At 47.3% G+C, this 23,745-nt stretch overlaps 2 protein-coding genes across 3 annotated transcripts in view; one reads left to right on the forward strand and one right to left on the reverse strand.

Annotated features, from left to right (window-relative positions):
- The window catches only part of LOC121434037 (isoleucine--tRNA ligase, cytoplasmic-like), a 48,949-nt gene extending 47,204 nt beyond the window's left edge, over positions 1-1,745 (forward strand). For both annotated transcript variants that reach the window (XM_041632798.1, XM_041632799.1), the window contains one exon: positions 1,216-1,745. In XM_041632798.1, the coding sequence (XP_041488732.1) occupies positions 1,216-1,298 (83 nt within the window). In that variant the 3' untranslated portion in view covers positions 1,299-1,745. The remainder of the gene's footprint in view (positions 1-1,215) is intronic.
- Positions 1,746-14,196: 12,451 nt separating this feature from the next.
- LOC121433943 (spermatogenesis-associated protein 31E1-like) lies at positions 14,197-18,956 on the reverse strand. The gene is made up of 5 exons (XM_041632626.1): positions 18,771-18,956; positions 18,627-18,693; positions 17,388-17,448; positions 16,019-17,134; positions 14,197-15,931 (listed from the first exon to the last, which is right to left on the reverse strand). Exons 1-5 carry the CDS (start codon positions 18,954-18,956, stop codon positions 14,197-14,199), a joined length of 3,165 nt encoding a protein of 1,054 aa, XP_041488560.1.
- Positions 18,957-23,745: the final 4,789 nt, after the last annotated feature.

A 23,745-nucleotide genomic window follows, 5' to 3' on the forward strand; every position in this document is an offset into this window, starting at 1 on the left:
TCTTGTTTTGTTTAATTTGGAAAATCAACTAGAAATTAGCCATAATATAATTAAAGATAATAATAGTTTAAGTGAGGAGTAGCGGAGTGGCAGAACACTCTCTTAGCATGTGTGAGACTTGAGTTAAATCCCCAGTCCCATGTTATTTCAGTTAAGGGTAGAGATGATAAAAACAGTTCATCTCTCTGGCAGTACCCTAAGAGGGCATACTTCTAGGTAAACTACCGTATTTCCTGACCTTAAATTTAAAACTGCTTTCTTTAGGAATTGAGTCTGATGGGAACTTTCAGCTGACGTTCGTCAGTCTTGTCCCCTCTCTTTTTCAAGCATGCTGCGTGCATCTCCTCCCTGGGCCGCAAACACATGGAGATCTCCATTGTCTTTCTCAAGGCTTCTCACAGACATCTCTCTGCTGCCCAGCATCTTGCTCTTATCAGAATGTCCCTCTGTCCTTGAAGCTGTGTTCAGGATTTTTCAGCTGGTTTGTCTTTCTTACCCTTGCAAGATATTCTTTCAGAGTCTCGCTTCTTTCAGGATTTTCTTTGTCTGTGATGTTCTGCAGTCCGACTGTGGTATTCTTAAGTTTATAGGTTTTGAGCACAATTTTAAAATTGTGTCCATTATTATCTGTATGATGGAGGGCAACCTGTGCCACCACCACTGCTGATACCAACACAGCCTCAGGCATTTCCTCAAACCACTCTCAGATTCCGTAATTGCAAAAATACTTCACAGACTAACTGAAAAATACTATACTTACAAGTGCTAACCAGAGGAAGAGATGCAAAGGGCGAAGGGGGATAGGACAACAAGTGATGCTTTCCTCGTGGAGGAATAGCCAGTGTTACCTCCTCCAGTCCCTAGTCGTTTGACTAGGCAGTGTAACCACCCAGGGAAGCTTGGTGGAACTTGGTGTCCAGAGTGTTGTTGCGGTTTAATATGTAGACAATCCATGGCCTGCGTGGTTGGTCTTTGTCTCACAAGTTAACCAACCAGCTCACACACTTGACAGCTAAGTTCTCCTCATGTGGCCACCTGCCCTGAGTCATCTTGCTGAAAGCTAATACGTAATCAGAGCTCCCTGTCTGCAACAAAGATACCCCTGTCGGGAAATGCCAGGACAGAGGCTTAGGATGGGACCAGGGATAGACTATTGACAATGTTTTTAGGTGTTCGCCCAACAGAGTATTGACTTTTCGGGAATTTCTCTTCTAGAAATTACAGAAGATATCCCAATGAAGACTCTGAACATGAAGACTGTGTACGTGTCTGTCCTGCCAACAACTGCAGATGGCTAATGGTGATCCGTGTAGCCTCAGTCAACCCTGCCCTGACTTCTGCCCATCTCCTTACACGTACACACACATGGGCTCAGCGAAGGTGTTTTCTGTGGCCACATGTCTGATATGCTGCTTTGAACCAACAGTTCAGATAGGATTGACTGACCTGAGACCTTACATAATGTTCACATATAACCTTAAACACCTATGCAGTCATGTTGGGGGAGGGTCCTAATGTTACCTCAGCGCCACAAAGCTTATTTCTATACTTGAGTTCTTTAGTACAGAAGGCAGAAGTGGTTTAGATGGCATAGTACATATATATGTATATCATTTTATGGCCTTGTGAAACTGATTTGAGACCTTGTGAAGAAATGGACATGTTATATATTTCTGCTACCTGGATTTTCCTGGGTGATTTGATGAGATATTTTAAGTTTGATTAAATCAAAACAGTAAACACTCTCTTACTGTATTGGAAGTAATTTATTCTCTCATAGTTTAACGAAACTAGAAATGTCCTGACAGAATTTCTCTGCATAGCCCTGGCTGTCCTGGAACCCTCTCTGTAGACCAGGCTGGCCTTGAACTCACAGATATCAAGAGGCCTGCCGGAAAACAAAATAACAAAAGATTGCAAGACACATAGTGAAGCAGGAAAATATAAACCAAGGTGGTGGTGGCTATCTAAATAGGCTGGGAGGATGGCTCAGCTGGTAAAGCACTTGCCTAGCAAACGCAAGGACATGAGTTTGATCCCCAAACCACCACTAAAAGCCTAGCATGGCCAGGTGTATTAAGTAGCACACAAGTCTTTAATCCCAGCACTAAGGACGCAGAAGTAGGAGGATGGGTGTGAGTTTGTGGGCAGCCCGGGCTACACAGTGAGACCGTGCCTCAAAAGACAAAACAGGTGTAAGTGATGTGTGATTTATTCCTTGGGCAGACTTGTGTCTAATTTTCAGTCATTCAGTCTAGCCTATTCGGTGAACCTCCGGGCTGATGACAACCATGGCTTTTCGGGGGGAGAAAAATTTCTGTTGGTTATTTTTAACTGCATAAGTGTGGGCATGTGCACAGGACCCATAGGGGCAGAACCATCTCTCCAGCCCCAGAAACCTTTCTTCAAAAACAATGAAAGATGGCTTGATGGTTAAGAATACTGCCTGCTCTTCCAGAAGGACGAGGTTCAATTCTCAGCATCCACATGGCAGCTCATAGTTAGTTATCTGTAACAATTTTCAAGGGACCAAATGCCCTCTTCTGACCTCTATAGGTACCAGATATGTGCACAGTACACAGACATAAATACAGGTAAAATACCCATACACATAAAAACAAAATGTTTAAAAAAGACAACAAATAACTGGGTAGGCCTGTGTGACACAGCCCCCAGTAGATACCTGTGGTCACACACCGTAAGTTCTAGTCGGGCTCCTGCTCTAGTCAGCAAGGGAGACAGACTACCCCACCCCTCCATGCCCCATCCCTGCTGGAGACTGTAGTGGGGCAGAATGATGCTGACCTTCCCCACCCCATCACCACAAGACAGAAACCACTGTACTGAAAGGCATGAGCATGAACTAGGAAGCAGCTCCCATCTGGGAAGGAGCCATTAGCAACAAAAGACGAGCTTCAGTAGGAAGAAGATTGGCTTTGTAGGAAAAAAGCCAATGTTTATTACCAGGAGAGCACTGGGGGAGCCAATGGTTGTGTGATGAGATGGCTGCTGGGAGACTTACTGGTGGGCAAAGGCCAAAGTGGCCCGAGGCACCTGCTCCTTGGCCTATGCTGGTAAGGTCTATTTGGGGTGACCAGCTCCCTGGGTAGGAACACATGACTGCTCCTTGTCTCCAGTTCCCCTGTGTGTGACCAGATAGTTGTTCTTGAAGCTGTTGCGGTGGCCATAACCCATTCCTTTCTTTGTTCTTTGATGTGGGCCACAAGCTCTATGGATAACACCCAACTGTTGTTTGGTTCCGGTTTCCCTGTGTAAGGATGGATGGTTGTGCCCCTTGCGCCTCCTAGATGGACGATGGCCCATTTCGCTTTTCACTTTAATTTGATATGGGTCATGGGCTGTTTTGATGGCCATGCCTGGCTGTTGCTTGTCTCCAGTTCTGTACGGGAATGGTTGGGTCTTCCCCTTGAGGATGGGGAGTGGGTCGAAGCCCATTTCCCTCTTCACTGTGTTCTGATGCTGATTACAGGCTTTCTGGGCATCACTCCACTGTTGCTTGTTTCCTTTTCCCCTGTGTGTGAATGAATGGTTGTGGCCTTTGGGACTGGTGTGGGGACCACGACTCATTCTTCTCACTGGTCGGCTTTTCCTTGTGGCATAGAGATCCTCAGAAGAGTGGGAAGAGACACCCAGTTGAGATGTCATGGGTTCCACTCTATACCACTGTATCTTTGATTGGTCCTCTAGATCAAGGCCCAGCCTGTCCACCAGGATCTGGACCACAACATCCATGAGAGATTGTGCTTCAGCTGCCATATTGTAGATGAGCTTCTCACTTATGGCTACCTCCTGAGTCTGTATAGGAGATGGTGGGGGGCTTTCATTCTTCAGAGAACCCCCCTGCTCCTTGTCTTTGGTGCCGAGATTGAGATATTGCAGAATATTCCTTACTATTTTCTTCAGAAAGCTTCCTTCAGAAGCCTGCTCCTTTCCTGGGACATCAAAGGAAGGCCGATGCTCAGTGATGTCTGTATCCTCGAGTTGAGTGAGGCCCAAGGCTTGGGAGAGCCCCATTCTCCCCAACTTTTCTCCCTGGCTTTTGGCTCTAGATCTTATAACATCCTTCCTCTCTTCACTGGAATGAAATATTTTGTGACTACTTGCTGGAATCTTATCCTTGGAGACCCTGAGTTTCTGAGTCTCCTGGCTGTGATCTTTCCTCAGGAACAGATCACCTAGGCCCTGAGAAGTCTTGGGATTTTTGGATCTATTCTGGAAGCTGGGCAGTGAGTGCCCTGAAGACGAGCTGACTGTGAAGGGGCACACAGCACTTTGACAGTCTAGAAGAAGCCCCGTAGGCCATGGCTGTGGCTGCTTGTTTGATTTGAAGTCAATCTCATTAAGCATCTGTGATTGTAGAGCTGGACCTCTTGAGTGCTGTGGACTTGGTTGGAAATAGCCTGGGTTTCTATTGGCTGCTACAAATTTAAATTCTCTGGGATTGGTATTGATGTTTTGGCCATTGGGAATCTTCCTGGACCCACGGGTCACTTTCCATGGAGGATGTGTCTCTTTTTTCACCTCGGCTATTCTGCTGGTCTGTTTGGCCACTACAGGTGGGGCTCTTACTTCAGGATCAACCATCTTCCCACTCACACAGGAATGTCTTATGGTCACATTCTTAAACATCTTCCGTGGTTCATGCCTGTCAATTCTTAGGCTGGTCCTTGGTTGTAGGCTGCCTCTTCCAGTCCCTCGGACAGTCCTGCTCTGCTGGGTCTTTGCCAGCAGGCAGTAAGCATGGGCTCGAGTGCTTAGGTTGTTGTACTTTGTAGCTGGATGGGCCTTGGAGGGTCCATGGCTGGCAGCAGATGGAGTGGCTCTTTGCATCACTGGAACCTCTGAAGACGAGTGTGCAAATAGAAGACTCTGTAGGCTGGCAGCTGATAGAATTTCTACCCTTGTCCCTCCTGGGTCTTGGTGATGCAATTTCTCCAGGATCATGGCAGCCTTGGGACAGTACTCTGACTTAGAAACAGAGGTGGGTGAGGAGGGATACACAGGCTGAAGAAGGGATGAGGCTGGAATCCCTGGCGTGGTGAGATTCCCTGGCTCAATAATCTGTAGATACGGTCTCCTACGTTTCATAGGAAGCTGCATGATGTTTGATTCCAGCTTCATTTGAATCTTTGGGTCGAGGAAGGAAAGGTCCTGGGCGGTGTTCACATAGGACTGCTGATCTGTCCTCAGTGCAGGCTTTCTGGGTTCCAGGCCTTCCCCAGGGCTGCTGCTTGATGTGCAAGGCAAGTCATTGGCCCTTAAACCGGGGCCCTTCTTGATGGGGTCATGTATGTTACATATTGCTGGCTTCTTTAAGGGCATCGCCGAGGGCACAGACCCCATCATCTGGCTCAGCTTGCAGCTTTTGGAGTCGAGGATGGAGGGCTGGGCAGGCTTTGGGAGTCCAGGCTTGTTCTTGGGCTGGCAAGGACTGTTGGCTGGGAAATGTACCCACAGCTGTGTCAGTTCCAGGGATGAGAGGATCCTGAAGTAGGAGCCTTGGTTTTCCCTCATCTCAGTCACCTTGTCTTCACTCTGTGACCCCTCATGGTGCTGGAGGAACTGACAATGCTCAGGAAGGATGGAGGCTGACCTGACAGCTTCGGCAGGCAGGGTACCCCCTGGGGAGTTGTGAGTGGGCCAGCTAATGCCTGCTTGCTGATTTTGTACATTAGCGTCTATGGTGTCTTCCAACTCCAGACCCTGCTGCCAGGACTGGTTTTCAGTCAGGAGGGACACCGATGCCTTCACCCCAGTGTTAGGGCATGTTGTTCCATAGAGACTGCTCTTGGGTGAAGAGGGTGTTTGGTTTGGTGTAGAGCTTGGGAGGTTGCCCAGTGTCTGGACCTGTGTCACACCTACCAAACTGGATGTTACAAGTTGATGGGGCACTGGCTGGGTCTGGGAAATCTGTGGAAGTCCTTGAGCCATGGGTAGAGTTGGGAAAGGGCCATATGTATTACATAATGATGAAGTTCTAGTTGCTGTAGAGGAAGAGCTCCTGGAGACCCAGGCAGAAGCCACCACTGACTCAGAGAGCATGGAGGACATGCCCCAGAAAACCCGGCTAAAACTCTGCTGTATAAGATTCTCCAAGATCTTGAGGTAAGACAACAGCTGAGAGAGGGGAAGCTGATCCGGTTTCTTACCAGTGGTCCAAGGTGGGAATGACATGGAGTCCAATAAAGGATCCTTGATGGGGCTGCAGAAAACAGGAAGCAAAAGTATCAGCTCCAAGCATCAGATGCTAATCAGTCTGTATAAATATGACACTGTAGCCCATAGTCATTCCACTGCCTCCACATCCCAAATCCCTTATGGTCACATCCAACAGGGCTGTATTCCAATCCCACCCTGCATAGTATCTCCTGTATGAAAAACCCCAGAACCTGAACTTGCATCCTGGTTGGTATAAATTAATTCACAAGAGGTAGATTTCTTACATTTCCACAGGTCGTGATGTGTTCTGGGTCTCTTCCACATTCTTTCTGCCATCTCTGCCACCTGGAAGTGGTTATACAGGATGACGGAGAGGACCGAGATCTCACAGGAGAGTGCGGCACCCCTCTTAGAGACCTCCCATGCTAGGACTCTACTGCCCCACCTCCAGAGTCCAAGCACAGAGAGCACTGAGAATGAGCAAGTGGCATGGAGGGACCACATCTCTTCATTTACACTTTCCTTGTTCCTCCTCCCCCTGCCATTCCCCATATGACACTGTGAGGACCCAGATCAGTCATCTGAAAGAGGAGTGGGCCTGAGGGAATTGCAGCTACCTGCTCTCAGGCGGACCTGAGAGTCCCGCCTACAGGGACACAGCATCACAGCTGCCTTGAACCACACCCCTCACCCCAGCCCATGGGCAGCACCCACTCCAGGCCAAGCTTTTTTCTTTCATAGGACCTGGGGAGTTTCCCTGATTCTGATTTCCTTCCCAGAAGCCTCCTCTTCTCAGTGCTCTGCATCCTGTATCTCAAAAGCGTGGCTCTCATCATGGTCTCATCAGTGAGGACAGGGCAGAAGGAATTGCCTCTCCAGAGGGAAACAGACGCCTACCTTTTGCAGAGACATTTTTCTTCCTTGTCCTGCTCTGCCCCCTCCTCACCACCTGACAGTGAGAAAGGACAGAAATGAGCTGGGCCCATCCTTCCTCTCTCTGGTGGACAAGCTGCCTGCCTCCTGTGCTGGTGGAGAACACAAAATCCACATTCCCGGAGAGCTTTCTCTCATCCATCCTTGACTCAGTTGTTCTATGCATAAACACATTTCCCCTTGGCGTTGTTGGAAAACACAAGAAGGGGCTGTCTATGCCACTCTTACATGGATGTCCTCAGTCAGTGTTCCTCAGATAGGATCCTACCCAAGGGTTAGCTCTGCTGCTGCCTCTGGGCTGTTGGGTAAGGTCACTTCCTCAGACCTGAGGTGACTTAAACTCTGGTCTGAGGCCCTTGGTCTCACCACCCCCTTCACATCAGCTCAACACACACAAAACATGGGCTTGAACAGAGGACAGATGACTTCTTTCTCGGAGCCTGTGCTATCCCTAAGGTCCCCTCCATCTCAGAAATGCAGTCTGCCCACGGAGCCAGTCTTCCTTAGTGGCCTCTCAGCCACACCAATCAGCTGGTCTGAGAGCTTCAGGCACACACCTCAAGCCCCCCCCCCCCACCCCGTGCCCTACTTTCCAGCCCCTGCAGATGAGGTGCTGCTGTTTCTGGAGAGTTCCTCTCAGCTGTCTCTCTGCTTGACTAGGAAAAGGGGAAGTAACAGTAGTGAGCAAAAGACTGAACACACTCCATTGTGTTTCAACCAAGGCTTTCCTCACCTTTGGGGGGTTCTTTCTGCTCCCAGGTGGTGGTGATGCTGAGTACTTCTTCAGGAAGGGGATCAGTAGCAAGAAGAGCCCTGCTCCACACATAACACCAAAGATCATGTCCTTGGCCATGACAATGGAGCTGAGGCTCATCCAGTAGTCACTAATGCTGCTCAGCTGAAAGAGAGAATTCTCCATCTTCTAATTTGCCCTGCTGTCCTCAAGCCACTGAGTCCTGGGAGTCCAGCAGGAGGCTTGTCAGGCCATCTCATCACACAGCTGTGGCCTCCTCATCACAAAGGGCTCCTGGCAGGAGGGAGGGAGCCACAGCCCCTCCCCAGCCTCAAGCCCAGCAGACCCTCCTGCCTCCTGGTTTCCCTGCTCCCTCCTTCCAAGTCCTCCTGCTGGAACAGTCTGAGACAGACCTTCCTCCACGTTTTGTTTCTTGCCCCCTCATGCCCAGAATTTCTCTGTCTCCTGGAAGATGCCTTCTTTAATCCATCAGGTTCATAGTTTTTGACAGATTGGGCTTCTCTGTGGAACTTGAGTTGTATCTTAAGGATTGTTGCTTTCAGGATGTCTTCTGTCTGAAGATCCTCATCTGTTCTTTATGCAGTCATATCTTGCTTCAACTCATTTATTTAGGTTTCTCAATTTACAACAAAATATAATTTTAGTTTTTCTTCAGCAATAGAATATTGAGGAAAACTGAAGTCTGGGCTCAATCATAAGAATGCATGTGAATAAGTATCGTGAAACATCATGAAAATTTGAATGTTTAGTGTTTGCTTCTTTTCTTTATAGGTTATTTTTTAATTATCAAATTTTAATATAATTCACTATTGCATTTTTTGCTAATTGTCCCGCTGTAGTAAGTAGTGCCACATTCATCATGGATGCGTGGGCATCTTCTTGGCAGGATATGGACAGCCTCCTTTGAGTCCGTGCTCAGGAATGATAGACCTGGGACTATGACAGTTCTGTTTTTTAGGAACCGCTATCCTGGTTTCCACCATGCTGTTGTAGTTTACAAGCCTTATATCAGTTGCTGAGAGTTCTTTCCCTACATCTTTGCCAGAAGTTTCGTTTTCATTGTCTTGATGTCAGCCATTATGGTTTAGATGAGACAGAATGTCAAAGTGGCCTTAACTTGAATTTCCTGAAGGCTAACGATGTTGAAATCTTTGCAAAATATGTATTCACCTCTCTGTGTTTCCTTTTGAAAACCGTTCAATGCATTAGTCCACATTTTGACAAGCTGGTTTTGGATGTTTAATATTTGCAATTCTTAGTGTGTTTTATATCTTAAGGGCACCACCCTCCCAAGTGTGACAAGCACTGTTCTCCCATGCTCTGGGCTATCTGTTCCTTCTAATGACAGCAGCTTTTGCTGCACAGAAGCCTTTTAATTTTGTGTATTCTTATTTGTCAGTTTGTGGGGCTCTTTTCTGTGCCATTGGTGTACATTCAGACAGTTCTTGCCTATGCCCACGTATGAAGTGCTTGCCCTTTCTCTTCCCATAGCAGCTTCAGTGTTTCAATTCAGGTCTTGTTTTCTGAGCAGCTTGCTCATGGGACAAGAGTAGGAGAGTCTGTGTCCATTGGTGACAACAAAGCGTGGCTCTTGTTTCTACTTTAATGAAGCCAAGTATGTTTGGTGTCTCCCATGGCCCGATACTCAGCAGATCCTTTATTTGGGATGGATGGGTGTTTAGCTGGACCTGACACATGTGAAGTGCGTGCGTGTGTGTGTGTGTGTGTGTGTGTGTGTGTGTGTGTGTGTATGGGTATGCATGTGTGTGAGATAAGTATCAGGATACCCTGTGGATGCCCTACTACTGCTGCCCTGTATACATTGCCATACCTCTACCAGGCTCCACTGGACACAGGATATAGCTCATGGCCCGTGGCTGAGTGGGCAGAGATGTGTTGGCTTCATGGGGCATTTTCTTAGTAGCACATTTTGACCTCGGGGAGCTTGGGAGCCCAGTACCCATGCCCACCTCCACCCTAGGGCCTGGGGGTTGACAGCAGGGTCGTCAGGCATTTGTGAGACACACATAGCAGCAGGCTTCTACATTTGATCAAGAGCAGGGATGCTTAAACTTTGTCCATTTATGTCCCCCTTTCAACCCAGAATCTTTCACGTCACCAAGGTACATCTATGTATATAAGTACATGGATGAACTGTTTACTGGCAATAAGCCATACATCAAAACCTCCCACCTTTTGTATGTATTAAATAGTATACATACTGCCATGTATTAAGGTGAAAGAAAAACTAATGAGACAGATGTTTACTTGACATAGTCTACAATCATCTGGAAAGGCATTGGTCTGCTCTGTGGGGCGCTATCTGAAGTCAGTTGAGGTTCAGTCCACTTTGGAGAGCACCATTCTCTAGGCAGTCAGGAACTGGGCATGTAAGGGGCTCCTCTCTGCTCCTGAATATGGACAAGATGTGAATAGCTGTTTGAGGTTCCTGCAGCAACTTCCCAGCAGTGACTGACTGTAACCTGGAATTGTAAACTGAAACAAACCCTTCTCTGTTGTAATTTTGTTGTTGTTGTTGTTGGGGAATTTTATCACAGCAACAGAAATGAATCTAGAACAGTGTGTGTATTAATTTTTATATTAAAACTTAGACCATGGTTGAAGTGATGCTGCAGGATGTAGAGCCTGTTCCACGTTGTGACAGTTTGAATGAAAACGGGCCCCATAGGCTCTGCTTGGTAGGGATTAGGAGGTGTGTGTGGTCTTCTTTGAGTAGGAGGGGCCTTCTTGGAGGAAGTGTGTCCCCTGAGAGTGGGCTTTGGGGTTTTAAATGCTCAAGCCTTGCCCGGTATCCCTCTCTTCCTGCTGCCTGCTGATCGGGGTGCAGAACTCTCAGTTTCCTCTCCAGCACCACAGGTTCTGGCTGTGTGCTGCTTCCCACCGTGGAGATAATGAACTAAACCTCTGAACTGTAAACCAGCTCCAGTGAAATGTTTTATAAGCGCTGCCAGTGTCATGGTGTCTCCTCACAGCTAGAAAACCCTAAGTAAGACACGTTTTTCAGAGTTGACTGATAGGTTGGTTTTTAATAATTGTCAGTTTTGAGGTATCAGGTGACTGATGTGTTCTGTGTGAATTGAGTATGGCTCACAAACCCAGTGCAGTGTTTCATAATCAAGCTTAAGGGACTGAATTAGTGAAACTGTCTCTGGTCTCTTTAGTAAGGTTAGTTTCAGTTATAAAATTATCTGTGCTGGGAACATTCTCAAAGAGTCATTTTCTGTCCTATTATTTATGGTGATATGCAACAGGTGTTTCTTTATATTGCCAGATCTCTAATAATGATACAGAGACATTTTGGTTTAAAAAATATTTAATTTTACATACAAGCCCTAGTTACCCCTCCCTCCCCCGACCCCTCACTTCCCTCCATCCAACCTCTTATCCACTCCTCAGAGAAGGTAAGGCCTCCCTTGGGGAGTCGACAAAATCTGGTATACCAAGTTGAAACAGGACCAAGCTCCCCCACATACCCCATATCAAGGTTGAGCAGGGTATCCCACCATAGGACACGGGCTTCAAAAAGTCATTTCATGCACCCAGGATAAGTCCTGGTTCCATTGCTAGCCCCACCCTCCCCACACAGGTCAAGCCACATAACTGCCACTCACATTCATATGTACAAACCACATAGTTCGGTCCCATGCAGGATCCCCAGCTGTCAGTCCGTAGTCGGTGAGCTCCCACCAGCTTGGGTCAGCTGTGACAAAGAGAAACTTTTTATTTATGTATGTATGTATTTATTTATTTATTTAATTAATTAATTTTATTTTCAGGGTTTTTTTTTTTTTTTGAGACAGGGTTCAGCTCTGGCTATCCTGAAAACTGGCTGTGTAGACCAGGCTGGCCTCGAACCCTTGAAGTTTTGTTTGAATATGTGGCCCCGGTGTTTGCACTTGTCCGTGAATATTCACTCAGTAGAGGTCTGCATCTGTATGTATTTGAGTTCTTGGGGCTTATGACTGTGTTTTCTGGTAGAAGTGGGAGCTTCTTTGTATTTAGAAGTGGCGACGCTGTGTCAGTTGTACATCCAGGAACTGTGGAACATAGTTATTTCAGGACTGAGACTTCATATGGATTTGTTTCAGGGTAGTACATGAGAAAATTAGCAGACACTTAGTGGTTTTGCAGTTTGTGTCTACTGTTTCTGTTGTGTGCACATATGAAACATGTTATACATGTTTGTAAGAGACATCTGTGGCTTTTTTATATATACCTGTAGCAGGGGCATCTGAGTACTCAGGGTAACTACGGGTTTTAACTGTAAATGGTAGTGACAGGAGTCTGTGTACTGAGGCTAGAGGTAACGATCACATGTATGTGTTCATGTACTAGGAGGTATGCATGCTCTGGAAACATGTCCTGTGCTTGGCGTTTGGAGCCCCTTACAAAGGGAGCAGGTGGATTGTGTGCCATTCTTATGTGAAATAACGTAGGTGTACAGGATCTGGCTTTGGTAGCAGATAGCGACATTTCTTCCAAGTTCTGTGTTCAATGACATCAGGTTAGTAGGTTTATATTGGTCATGCTGGTATTGTTAGGTTATGGAAAAAGCAAGTCTTTCTCCTTCCTTTCCCTTCCCTTCCCTGTAGGATAGTGTAACATTCACTGACACACATGGGCGTGTGTGTGTATGTATTCACGTTTATGATATATATGGCCAGATGTTTTTGTGGAGAACATTCAAGCATCGATATTTTACATGTATTAGAGGCCTATGTGAATAGGCCTTCAAGACGTTGTTGGTATTCTCTGCTGTCTCATTGCTGTTTACTGGGTAAGTTAATTTTTAGTGCCTGAGAATTCTCTTAAATGTTCACTTTGAGATCTTTTTCAGAGATGCTTGTCTTTTTAGCATTTACATGTTCACTTTGATCTTAGACCTCTGTGTTATACACATAGTAAGTTTTTTTCAGACACGTGTGAAGGAAGAGTCATAGATTAATGGAGCTTCTACTGAAATTTGAGAATTTTTACAGTATGCCATTTTATCTTTGATACATGCAATTTTTTATTTGGCTGTTTTAGTCAGGCCTCTGTAGAGGAACAGAAGTTATCAAATGTTATTAAAGATAATTTAGTAGATTGGTTTATGTCAGCAATAGCCAACTGGATGATATCCTGATATTTTCTGAAACAGAGAGAAAACCCTTGGAACATACAGCTCTAAATGGGATGTCTCTACCAAATCCCTCCCCCTCAGAGCATAGGGAACCCCGCAGAAGAGGAGGTGTAAAGCGCTTAAGAGTCAGAGAGGACACTAGGAGAACAAGGCCCTCTGATAACTGAGCAAGGCTCATTATAAACTCACAGACTGAAGCAGCCAACACAGAGCCCACATGGGTCTGCATTAGGTCCTCTGTGTTACAGCTTTCTGCTTAGTGTTTTTATGGGACTCCTGAGTGTGTGAACAAGTGGGTCTCTGTTCTTGTGCCTGCTCTTGGGGCTCTTTTCCTTCTGTTGTGTTGCCTTGTCCAGCTTAGAGGTGATGGGTTTTGTTTTATATCTTATTTTGTCATGTTTGGTTGTTATATCTTAGAATAGAACAGATCTTTTCTGAAGAGATCCAGATGGGAGGGAAGGTGGGGAGTGTTAATCCCCAGATTCTCAAGAGAAAAACCAGTCCCACAGTTTTCAGCTAAACGTGAAGCAAGCTTTAATTAAATACTGACCAGGATGGATGCTGGAAGAGTTCAGTCTGGGATCCCAGCAAAATGATTCACATTTTGCAGGGGCTTAAAAGGGCAAACCCCAGAAATTATTGCATTTCCCATCAGGTCTAATCAGGGGCAAGTATAGACATATTTCCTGCCTATATACCTCCCATCTATGGGGTAGTTGGGTCAAACAAACTTGTTGAGGGGAGTGAAAACACGTGATTTGTATTTCCCAGGAACTACAACTCCCAGCATTCCAGGAAGTTACCTTGTCCTTGGGCAGGTGGGGCTTATGGAAGAAATAGAGGGAGGGGAAACTGTAACAGGACGTAATGTACTAATGTATGAGAGAAGAATTTATTTTCAATTGGGAGTGGGGTGGGGAGGGAAGAAAGAAGAAAGACAGGAGCATGAACTAGCAAGCAGCTCCTATCTGGGAAGGAACCATGAGCAACAGAGGATGAGCTTCACCAGGAAGATTTTCTTTGCAAGAAAAAACCAAAACGTTTATTACCAGGAAAGCATGGGGGAAACAATGGCCAGGAGATGAGATAGCTTTTGGAAGATTTACTGGTGAGCAAAGGCCAAGGCAGCCTGAGGCACCTGCTCCTTGGGGTGACCAGCTCCCAGGGCAGCAATGCCTGACAGCCTTTACTCTCCAGTTTCTCTGTATGTAAATGGATGGCTGTGCTCCTGGGAGATGGTATGGGAACCACAGTCCATTCTATTCTGACCTGGATCACAGGCAGTTTCAGTAGCAATGCCTGATGGCGGTCCATCTCCAATTCCCCTATACATGTTTCCACTGGGACTGCGCGGTTGTTCACAGCCCATTCCTCTCTTCACGCTGTTCTGATGTGGAACACAGGTTTCCCGGGTAGCAATACCTGACTCATGTTTGTCCCCGATCACCTTGTTCCTGAATGTGTGGCTCTGAGCCATGGGGCTGGTGTGGGGACCAGAGCTCATTTTCTCTGGTCTGCTGTTCTTTGGTTTGTAGATGCCCTCAGGAAAATGAAAAAAAGAGTCTCTCAGCTGGGGTATCAGTGGTTCCGCTTTACACCATTGTGCCTCTGATGGGTGCCCTACCTTAAGGCCCAGCCAGTTCACCAGGAGCTGTACGACAATGTTCATGAGAGATTGCACTTCAGTTGCCAAGCTGTAGATGAGCTTTTCTTTTATGTCTGACTCCTCCTGGGTCATCGTAGATGATGGCGGGGAGCTTTCTTTCTTCAGAGAATCCTTCTGCCCCTTGTCTTTTGTGCTGAGGTCGAGATATTGTAGAATAATCCTTATGATATTCTTCAGATAACTTTCTGGCAGAGCCTGTCCCTTTCCTGGCATATCAAGGGAGGGCTGACACTCCGTTTTGGCTGTGTCCTTGATCTGGGTAGAGGGATTAAGGCCCTCGGCTTGGGATGACTGCCCTTCCCCAAGCCTTTCCCCCTGGCTTTTGGCTCTGGATCTCAAAAATTCTCCCCTCTCTTCATTGGGATGAAACACCTTGTGATTCGTTGCTTGAATTTTATCCTTGGGAAATCTGAAGTCCTGGGTCTCCTGGCTGTGATCCCTCCTCACAAAGACATGACCCAGGCTCTGGGAAGTCTTGGGTTTTTTGGTTCTATACTTGAAGATGGGAAACAGGTGCTCTGAAGGCAAGCTCACTGAACTGGAGCTGTCTGAACAATGGTCCACGGACCAGGACTGTGGTTGCTTGCTTGATCTGAAGTCAGTCTCACTATATACTTGTGCATTTAGAGCTGAGTCTCCTGAGTGCCTTGGAGTGGGTGTTTGGAAATGGCCTGGACTTCTATTGGCCTCTGTAGACTCAAAGTCCCTGAGATAGATATTGATGACTTGGCTACTGGGAAACTCCATGGATTCCAGACTCTCTTTCCATACAGGAGGAGTCCCTTCTTTCTCCTTCGACCTATTGATTTGTTTGACCACTGAAGGTGGGATCCTTTCTTGAGGGTCCAGCATTGTCCCACTCCAGCAGGGATGTCCTGAGGCCATGTTCTCAAACTTCATCCATGCTGCAGGTTTGTAAATTCTTGGGCTGGTCCTTGGTTGCACGCTGCTTCTTCCAATCTCTTGGACAGTCCTGCTCTGCTGGGTTCTTGTCTGGAAGCAGAAAGCCCTGGTCTTAGTGCTCAGGTAGCTCTTCCCTATATCTAGATGGGCCTTGGACGGCCCATGGCTGGCAGCTGGTGGAGGGGCTCTCTGTATCACCTGAACCTGTGAAGGTGAGTGTGCAAGCAGAGGACTCTGCAGCCTGGCAGTTGACACAGTTTCTACCCTTGTCCCTCCTGGATCTCGGTGATGCAATTTTTCTAAGACCATGGCAGCCTTGGAATAGTATTCAGCCTTAGAAACAGAGGTGGGTGAGGAGGGATACACAGGCTGGGGAAGGGATGAGGCTGGAATCCCTGGCGTGGTGAGATCCCCTGACTCAAGAGTCTGTAGATATGGTCTCCTTCTTTGTTTCATAGGAAGCTGCGTGATGTTTGATTCCAGCTTCATCTGAGTCTTTGGGTCGAGGAAGGAAAGGTCCTGGACAGTGTTCACATAGGACTGTTGATCTGTCCTCAGTGCAGGCTTTCTGGGTTCCAGGCCTTCCCCAGGGCTGCTGCTTGATGTGCAAGGAAAGTCATTGGCACTTAAACCGGGGCCCTTTTTGATGGGGTCGGGCATGTCACATGCTTCTGACTTCTTTAAGGGCATCACCGAGGGCACAGACCCCATCATCTGGCTCAGCTTGCAGCTTTTGGAGTCGAGGATGGAGGGCTGGGCAGGCTTTGGGAGTCCAGGCTTGTTCTTGGGCTGGCAGGGACTGTTGGCTGGGAAATGTCCCCACAGCTGTGTCAGTTCCGGGGACGAGAGGACCGTGAAGGGGGAGCCTCGTATTTCTCTCACCTCAGTCACCTTGTCTTCACTCTGTGTCCCCTTATGGTGCTGGAGGAACTGACAATTCTCAGGAAGGATGGAGGCTGACCTGACAGGTTCAGTGGTCAGGGTGCCATTGGGCAAGTTGTGAGTGGGCCAGCTAATGCCTGCTTGCTGATTTTGTACATTAGAGTCTATGGTGTCATTCCACTCCAGACCTTGCTGCCAGGGCTGGTTTTCAATCGGGAGGGATGCCCATATCTTTGTCTCACAGGTAGAACATGGTTTTACAGTGATACTACTTGTGGATGAAGAAAGTATTTGGTTTGCTGTAGAGCTTAGGTGATTGCCCAGTGTCTGGGTCTCTGTCAAACCTGCTAAGCTTGGTGTCACAAGTTGGTGGGGCAAAGGCTGGGTCTGGGAAATCTGTGGAGGTCCTTGAGCCATGGGGAGAGCTGGGAAAGGACCACATGCATCACTGAACCTCACGGTTTTAGGTCTCTTGGAGACCCAGGCAGAAGCCACCGCTGACTCAGAGAGCATGGAGGACATGCCCCAGAAAATCTGGCTAAATTTCCTCTGTATAAGATTCTCGACGAACTTGAAGTAAGACAACAGCTGAGAGAGGGGAAGCTGATCCAGTTTCTTATCAGTGGTCCAAGGTGGGAATGACATGGAGTCCAATAAAGGATCCTTGATGGGGCTGCAGAAAACAGAAAGCAAAAGCATCGGCTCCAAGCAGAGGGTACAGATGCCAATCAGGCTGTATAAATACGGCACTGTAGCCCATAGTCATTCCACTGCCTCCACCTCCCATATCCTTTATTATCTCATCCAACAGGATGAGCTATAGAGCCCAACTCCAAACTGTACCGTATCTCCAGTACAAAGATCCTCAGACCCCTAGCTGGCATCCTGGTTGGTATAAATTAATTCACAAGAGGTAGATTTCTTACATTTCCACAGGTCGTGATGTGTTCTGGGTCTCTTCCACATTCTTTCTGCCATCTCTGCCACCTGGAAGTGGTTATACAGGATGAAGGAGAGGACCGAGATCTCACAGGAGAGTGCGGCACCCCTCTTAGAGACCTCCCATGCTAGGACTCTACTGCCCCACCTCCAGTGTCCAAGCACAGAGAGCACTGAGAATGAGCAAGTGGCATGGAGGGACCACATCTCTTCATTTACACTTTCCTTGTTCCTCCTCCCCCTGCCATTCCCCATATGACACTGTGAGGACCCAGGATCAGTCATCTGAAAGAGGAGTGGGCCTGAGGGAATTGCAGCTACCTGCTCTCAGGCGGACCTGAGAGTCCCGCCTACAGGGACACAGCATCACAGCTGCCTTGAACCACACCCCTCACCCCAGCCCATGGGCAGCACCCACTCCAGGCCAAGCTTTTTTCTTTCACAGGACCTGGGGAGTTTCCCTGATTCTGATTTCCTTCCCAGAAGCCTCCTCTTCTCAGTGCTCTGCATCCTGTATCTCAAAAGCGTGGCTCTCATCATGGTCTCATCAGTGAGGACAGGGCAGAAGGAATTGCCTCTCCAGAGGGAAACAGACGCCTACCTTTTGCAGAGACATTTTTCTTCCTTGTCCTGCTCTGCCCTCTCCTCACCACCTGACAGTGAGAAAGGACAGAAATGAGCTGGGCCCATTCTTCCTCTCTCTGGTGGACAAGCTGCCTGCCTCCTGTGCTGGTGGAGAACACAAAATCCACATTCCCGGAGAGCTTTCTCTCATCCATCCTTGACTCAGTTGTTCTATGCATAAACACATTTCCCCTTGGCGTTGTTGGAAAACACAAGAAGGGGCTGTCTATGCCACTCTTACATGGATGTCCTCAGTCAGTGTTCCTCAGATAGGATCCTACCCAAGGGTTAGCTCTGCTGCTGCCTCTGGGCTGTTGGGTAAGGTCACTTCCTCAGACCTGAGGTGACTTAAACTCTGGTCTGAGGCCCTTGGTCTCACCACCCCCTTCACATCAGCTCAACACACACAAAACATGGGCTTGAACAGAGGACAGATGACTTCTTTCTCGGAGCCTGTGCTATCCCTAAGGTCCCCTCCATCTCAGAAATGCAGTCTGCCCACGGAGCCAGTCTTCCTTAGTGGCCTCTCAGCCACACCAATCAGCTGGTCTGAGAGCTTCAGGCACACACCTCAAGCCCCCCCCCCCCACCCCGTGCCCTACTTTCCAGCCCCTGCAGATGAGGTGCTGCTGTTTCTGGAGAGTTCCTCTCAGCTGTCTCTCTGCTTGACTAGGAAAAGGGGAAGTAACAGTAATGAGCAACAGACTGAACACACTCCATTGTGTTTCAACCAAGGCTTTCCTCACCTTTGGGGGGTTCTTTCTACTCCCAGGTGGTGGTGATGCTGAGTACTTCTTCAGGAAGGGGATCAGTAGCAAGAAGAGCCCTGCTCCACACATAACACCAAAGATCATGTCCTTGGCCATGACAATGGAGCTGAGGCTCATCCAGTAGTCACTAATGCTGCTCAGCTGAAAGAGAGAATTCTCCATCTTCTGAATTGCACAGTAGCTCTCAAGCCACTGAGTCCTGGGAGTCCAGCAGGAGGCTTGTCAGGCCATCTCATCACACAGCTGTGGCCTCCTCATCACAAAGGGCTCCTGGCAGGAGGGAGGGAGCCACAGCCCCTCCCCAGCCTCAAGCCCAGCAGACCCTCCTGCCTCCTGGTTTCCCTGCTCCCTCCTTCCAAGTCCTCCTGCTGGAACAGTCTGAGACAGACCTTCCTCCTCGTTTTGTTTCTTGCCCCCTCATGCCCAGAATTTCTCTGTCTCCTGGAAGATGCCTGCTTGAATCCATCAGGTTTTTAGTTTTTAACACATGTGGCTTCTCAGTGGAACTTGAGTTGTGTCTCAGTGATTGTTGCTCTCAGGGTGTCTTCTTTCTGCAGATTTATATTTACTAATAAAATGATTTCTTCACATCAGACATGAAAATGTCATTTGTTTCACTGTTATTTAGCAGTATCAATTTTCAATAAAATCTAGAATAATATAATCCTGTCTTCATCTGTAGAATGCTAATGAAAAATGAAATTCAAAAGCTTTTCATAAGAATGCAGGTGGCTAATATGAATTAAACCTTCAAGGATAATTTGAGTGCTCCTTCTCCTTCTCTTCCTCCTCTTCTTCATCCTCTTCTTCTTCTTCTTCTTCTTTTACTCTTTCTCCTCATTCTCCCCTTTCTCCTCCTCATCTTCTTCTTTTTTAAATCTGTGTAGCCCTAACTGTCCCGGAACTCACTCTGTAAATCAGATTGCCCTCAAACTCAGAGATCTACCTGCCTTTGCCTCCTGAGTGCCAGGATTAAAGGTGTGTGCCACTACCGTCAGGCTTGCTTCTTTTCTTTACGTGTTAAATTTTTAAATTAACAAACTAACAGAATCATTTAGGTACATGCTTTTCCTACCTAACTGTCTTTTTTTTTTTTATTTATTAAGGATTTCTGCCTCGTCCCCACAACCGCTTCCCATTTCCCTCCCCCTCCCCCGATCAAGTCCCCCTCCCTCATCTGCTCGAAGAGCAATCAGGGTTCCCTGACCTGTGGGAAGCCCAAGGACTGCCCACCTCTATCCAGGTCTCGTAAGGTGAGCATTCAAACTGCCTAGGCTCCCACAAAGCCAGTACGTGCAGTAGGATCAAAAACCCACTGCAATTGTTCTTGAATTCTCAGTATTCCTCATTGTCTGCTATAGAGTCCCTTAAATAACTGTCTTGAACTGTGAATAGTTCCACAGTCAGCATGGATATATGGGTATCTCCTATGCAGGGTGTGAACATCATCCTTTGAATCTATGTGACACTGACTGTTGGCCAGGGATGGAGATGCAGTGTGACCTGATACTGAGCAGTGTTTAGATTTGCAGCTTCCAGGGAAGGTGTGCCCTGCAAGGCCTGATATACAGCAGCTCACATGTGGTCTTGGCATCAGGGTCAACATGGCCTGACGCCTAGATGTGCATATGTGGCAATGGCCCATGTGTGTCCAGCAGGACATGATACCTAGTAGTCTTTGTGGGGTGGCAAAAGGGGTGACAGTTTCTAGGTGTTTCTGATATGTGGAACTGTATGTGATATGGAAGCCTGATATCTGTAAGTTTCCATGGGAGGTTAGCACATGGGAGTCCAGCATGGCTCGAATAATGGCACTGTAGCTTGGGTGGCAATGGTGAGGGACTCATACAAAGTACAATATGTGTGGTGGAGGGAAAGGGGATAGTTCTGTGGGACCCGACACATATAGCAGTGTTGGAGGAGGGCCGCTTGTTCATCCCGGCCACCCACAACTGAGATAACCACACAGAAACTGTATTATTTAAATCACTGCTTGGCCCATTAGCTCTAGCTTCTTATTGACTGGCCCTTACATATTAATTTAACCCATCTCCATTAATCTGTGCATCACCGTGAGGTCGTGGTCTACCAGCAAAGTTTCAGCTCTATGGCTTCTCTCTGACTCTACCCGTCTTTCTCTCAGCATTCAGCCTAGCTTCTCTCCACCTAATTCTGTTCTACCCTATCAGGCCAAGCCAGTTTCTTTATTCATTAACCAATAAAAGCAACACATAGACAAAAGGACCTCTCCTACCACAGCAGTATATGTAGGACTCCAGGGGATTGCCCAACAAGATCTCATACCTGGACCTAGTAGTGTATGTGTGACTGGACAGTGTGGGCGGGAATGTCCAGCACTGAATTAGTTCTAGAGGTGTGGTAGTGGAGATGGAATATGCTAGAGGGACTGATGCCCAGGTGGCTCTGTGAGGTGGTACAGGAAATAGCAGTGAGTACAGGCTGGGGGTTGGGGTGTCACAGGGCCTGATACATAACAGCATGTGGGGTTTCAGCAGAAGAGGAGGTGGTTATCTAATAACCTGAGATGTAGCAGTGACTGTAGAATGAGGTAGAAGGAAAGAGGGCCTGATATCTACAAGTTTACATGGTGGCAAGGAGTGTAACAGTTCCCGATAGTCAGAATTTTATGTGGGTTGCAGTGGGGTTCCAGCTAGTGCTGATACAGTGCACACTCAATCACACTATAGCCCACACACTCTGTTAGGTAGGAGGTCCCCCTGAATCCCACGGCACTGTTTCTATTTCACCACACCTCTAGAAGTCAGGGTATGAGGGGTGAAGGCCAGAAACCTAGAGGTTTGTATGTGGTGGTGATACGGAGGTGTCCATCAGAGTCTGATGAATCTATATGATGGGGGGAGAGTCTTCTGTTTTGTGTTAATTTCATTGGTTAAATAAAGAGACTGCCTTGGCCCTTTAATAGGACATAAAATTAGGTAGGCGGAGTAAACAAAACAGAATGCTGGGAGAAAAAAGTTGAGTCAGTTGGTCGCCATGATTCTCCCACTCCAGACAGACACAGGTTAAGATCTTTCCTGGTAAGCCACCTCGTGGGCTACACAGATTATTAGAAATGGGTTAGCTCAATATGTAAGAGCTAGCCAATAAGAGGCTGGAACTAATGGGCCAGGCAGTGTTTAAAAGAATACAGTTTCTGTGTAATTATTTCGGGGCATAAGCTAGCCATGTGGGCAGCCGGGTGCCGGGGACACAGCCCCGCTGCTCATATTACAACATCCATAGGCTGTTGGGGGCTCCTAGGGGTGTGTGTAGCAGGACCTGTCTCTGGTGGAGCTTCTTCCAGAGCACCGCAGACTGAGCATGGGACAGGCCAGCAGATAGGATCTGTTGTTGGAGGCTGCTCATTTGTTCCCTGCTACCCAGACTCAAAATAACCACTCAAAAACTATATTATTTAAATCACTGCTTGACCAATCACTTAAGCATATTTCTGGCTTACTCTTATATATGAAATTAACCCATTTCTATTAGTTTGTATTTACCATGAGGCTTGTGGCTTACAGGCAAGCTTCCGTCTAGCGTCTGTCTCTGGTGGGGCTATATGACTTCTCTCTACTCTGCCTTCTTTCTCCCAGCATTCAGTTTAGTTTTCCCCACCTAGCTCTGTTCTGCCCTGATATAGTCTCAAAGCAGTTTCTTTATTCATTAACCAAAAAAAGCAACACATACAGAAGGACTTCCCACATCAAGAATCTGCTCTCTAGTCCTAGAGGGACCAATGCCTGCCCACGAGAACAGGAAGCACATCCACACATGTGGAGAAGGTGACACTGGGTCAATGGTGTCACCCTTCATGGTTACCATCTGTCCTCAGATGTCAGGGAAGTAAAGAGCCTTTTGATTATAACCTCTAGACATATAGCAATGTTTTCCTGGTCCCACCTCTGCTAAATTCACTCTTTTGCTCTTCTGAACAAAATTCTGGACCCTGTGGGTTCCATGTCAATGCACAGAGATCTCTCTTCATGAACTGAAATATGAAGAAGAGGCCTGGAGGTGTCCTGGTGTAGGGAGTGCCATGCCTCTGGTCACCCTCAGATAGTTCCAGCAGTGTTCTGAGCCTAAGTATTAGCATAGCCCTGGAGGACCTCAGCTCTCTGGTGCTTCCCTTAAAATCCTAGCACTTGAGAGGCAGCAGCAGGATGACCAGAGTTCAAGGCCAGCTTCAGCCACAAAGCAGGCTGGAGGCTAGCCTGGGCTACATGAAATCCTTCTTGAATAAAACAAAATAGATGCCAAGGTGCAGTAACCATACAAGTCAATGTGGAGAACTTTCAAAAAGCTAAAACTAACCCTACATATGACAAAGCTATAACTACTCACGGATATATGTCCAAAAGAATGACCATCTACTTCACAGATAATTTGCTGTGTCATTTTCAATGTCATCCTATGGGGGGGGGGATGAAATATCCTTCAACTGATGAATGGATAAGGAAAGCCTGGCCACAGTGGAGTTCTGTATAGCTGTAAAGAAGAATGGAACGGTGACGTTTCAGGTAAATGGTGGAACTGGCACATATGATCCCGAGTCAGTTGATTCAGGTTCAGGAAGGCAATCGCTGTATGTTCTCTGTATTTGTCAATCCTTCTTCCAGAATTCCAGATGTGGGGATATGAGTAACCACAGGAAACAGTGTGGAGTAACCACAGGAAACAGCGTGGAGTAACCACAGAAAACAGCGTGGAGCCGGGCGGTGGTGGCGCACGCCTTTAATCCCAGCACTCGGGAGGCAGAGGCAGGCGGATCTCTGTGAGTTCGAGGCCAGCCTGGTCTACAAGAGCTAGTTCCAGGACAGGCACCAAAGCTACAGAGAAACCCTGTCTCAAAAAACCAAAAAAAAAAAAAAAAAAAAAAAAAGAAAACAGCGTGGAGTAACCACAGGAAACAGCGTGGAGTAACCACAGG

This window comes from Microtus oregoni, unplaced genomic scaffold (genome assembly GCF_018167655.1).
Source record: "Microtus oregoni isolate MIOR12 unplaced genomic scaffold, Mior012 000042F_ref0000377, whole genome shotgun sequence".
In the NCBI taxonomy this organism is placed as follows: domain Eukaryota; kingdom Metazoa; phylum Chordata; class Mammalia; order Rodentia; family Cricetidae; genus Microtus; species Microtus oregoni.

What these genes read in the sequence shown, in the direction of transcription:
- LOC121433943 (XM_041632626.1), bottom strand. Translation starts at nt 18,956, where the DNA reads ATGGAGAATTCTCTCTTTCAGCTGAGCAGCATTAGTGACTACTGGATG. An exon ending in GTAGAAAGAACCCCCCAAAG is followed by an intron (nt 18,694 to 18,770) that starts GTGAGGAAAGCC and finishes CCCTTTTCCTAG; the next exon opens with TCAAGCAGAGAGACAGCTGA. An exon ending in TCATCTGCAGGGGCTGGAAA is followed by an intron (nt 17,449 to 18,626) that starts GTAGGGCACGGG and finishes AACCACTTCCAG; the next exon opens with GTGGCAGAGATGGCAGAAAG.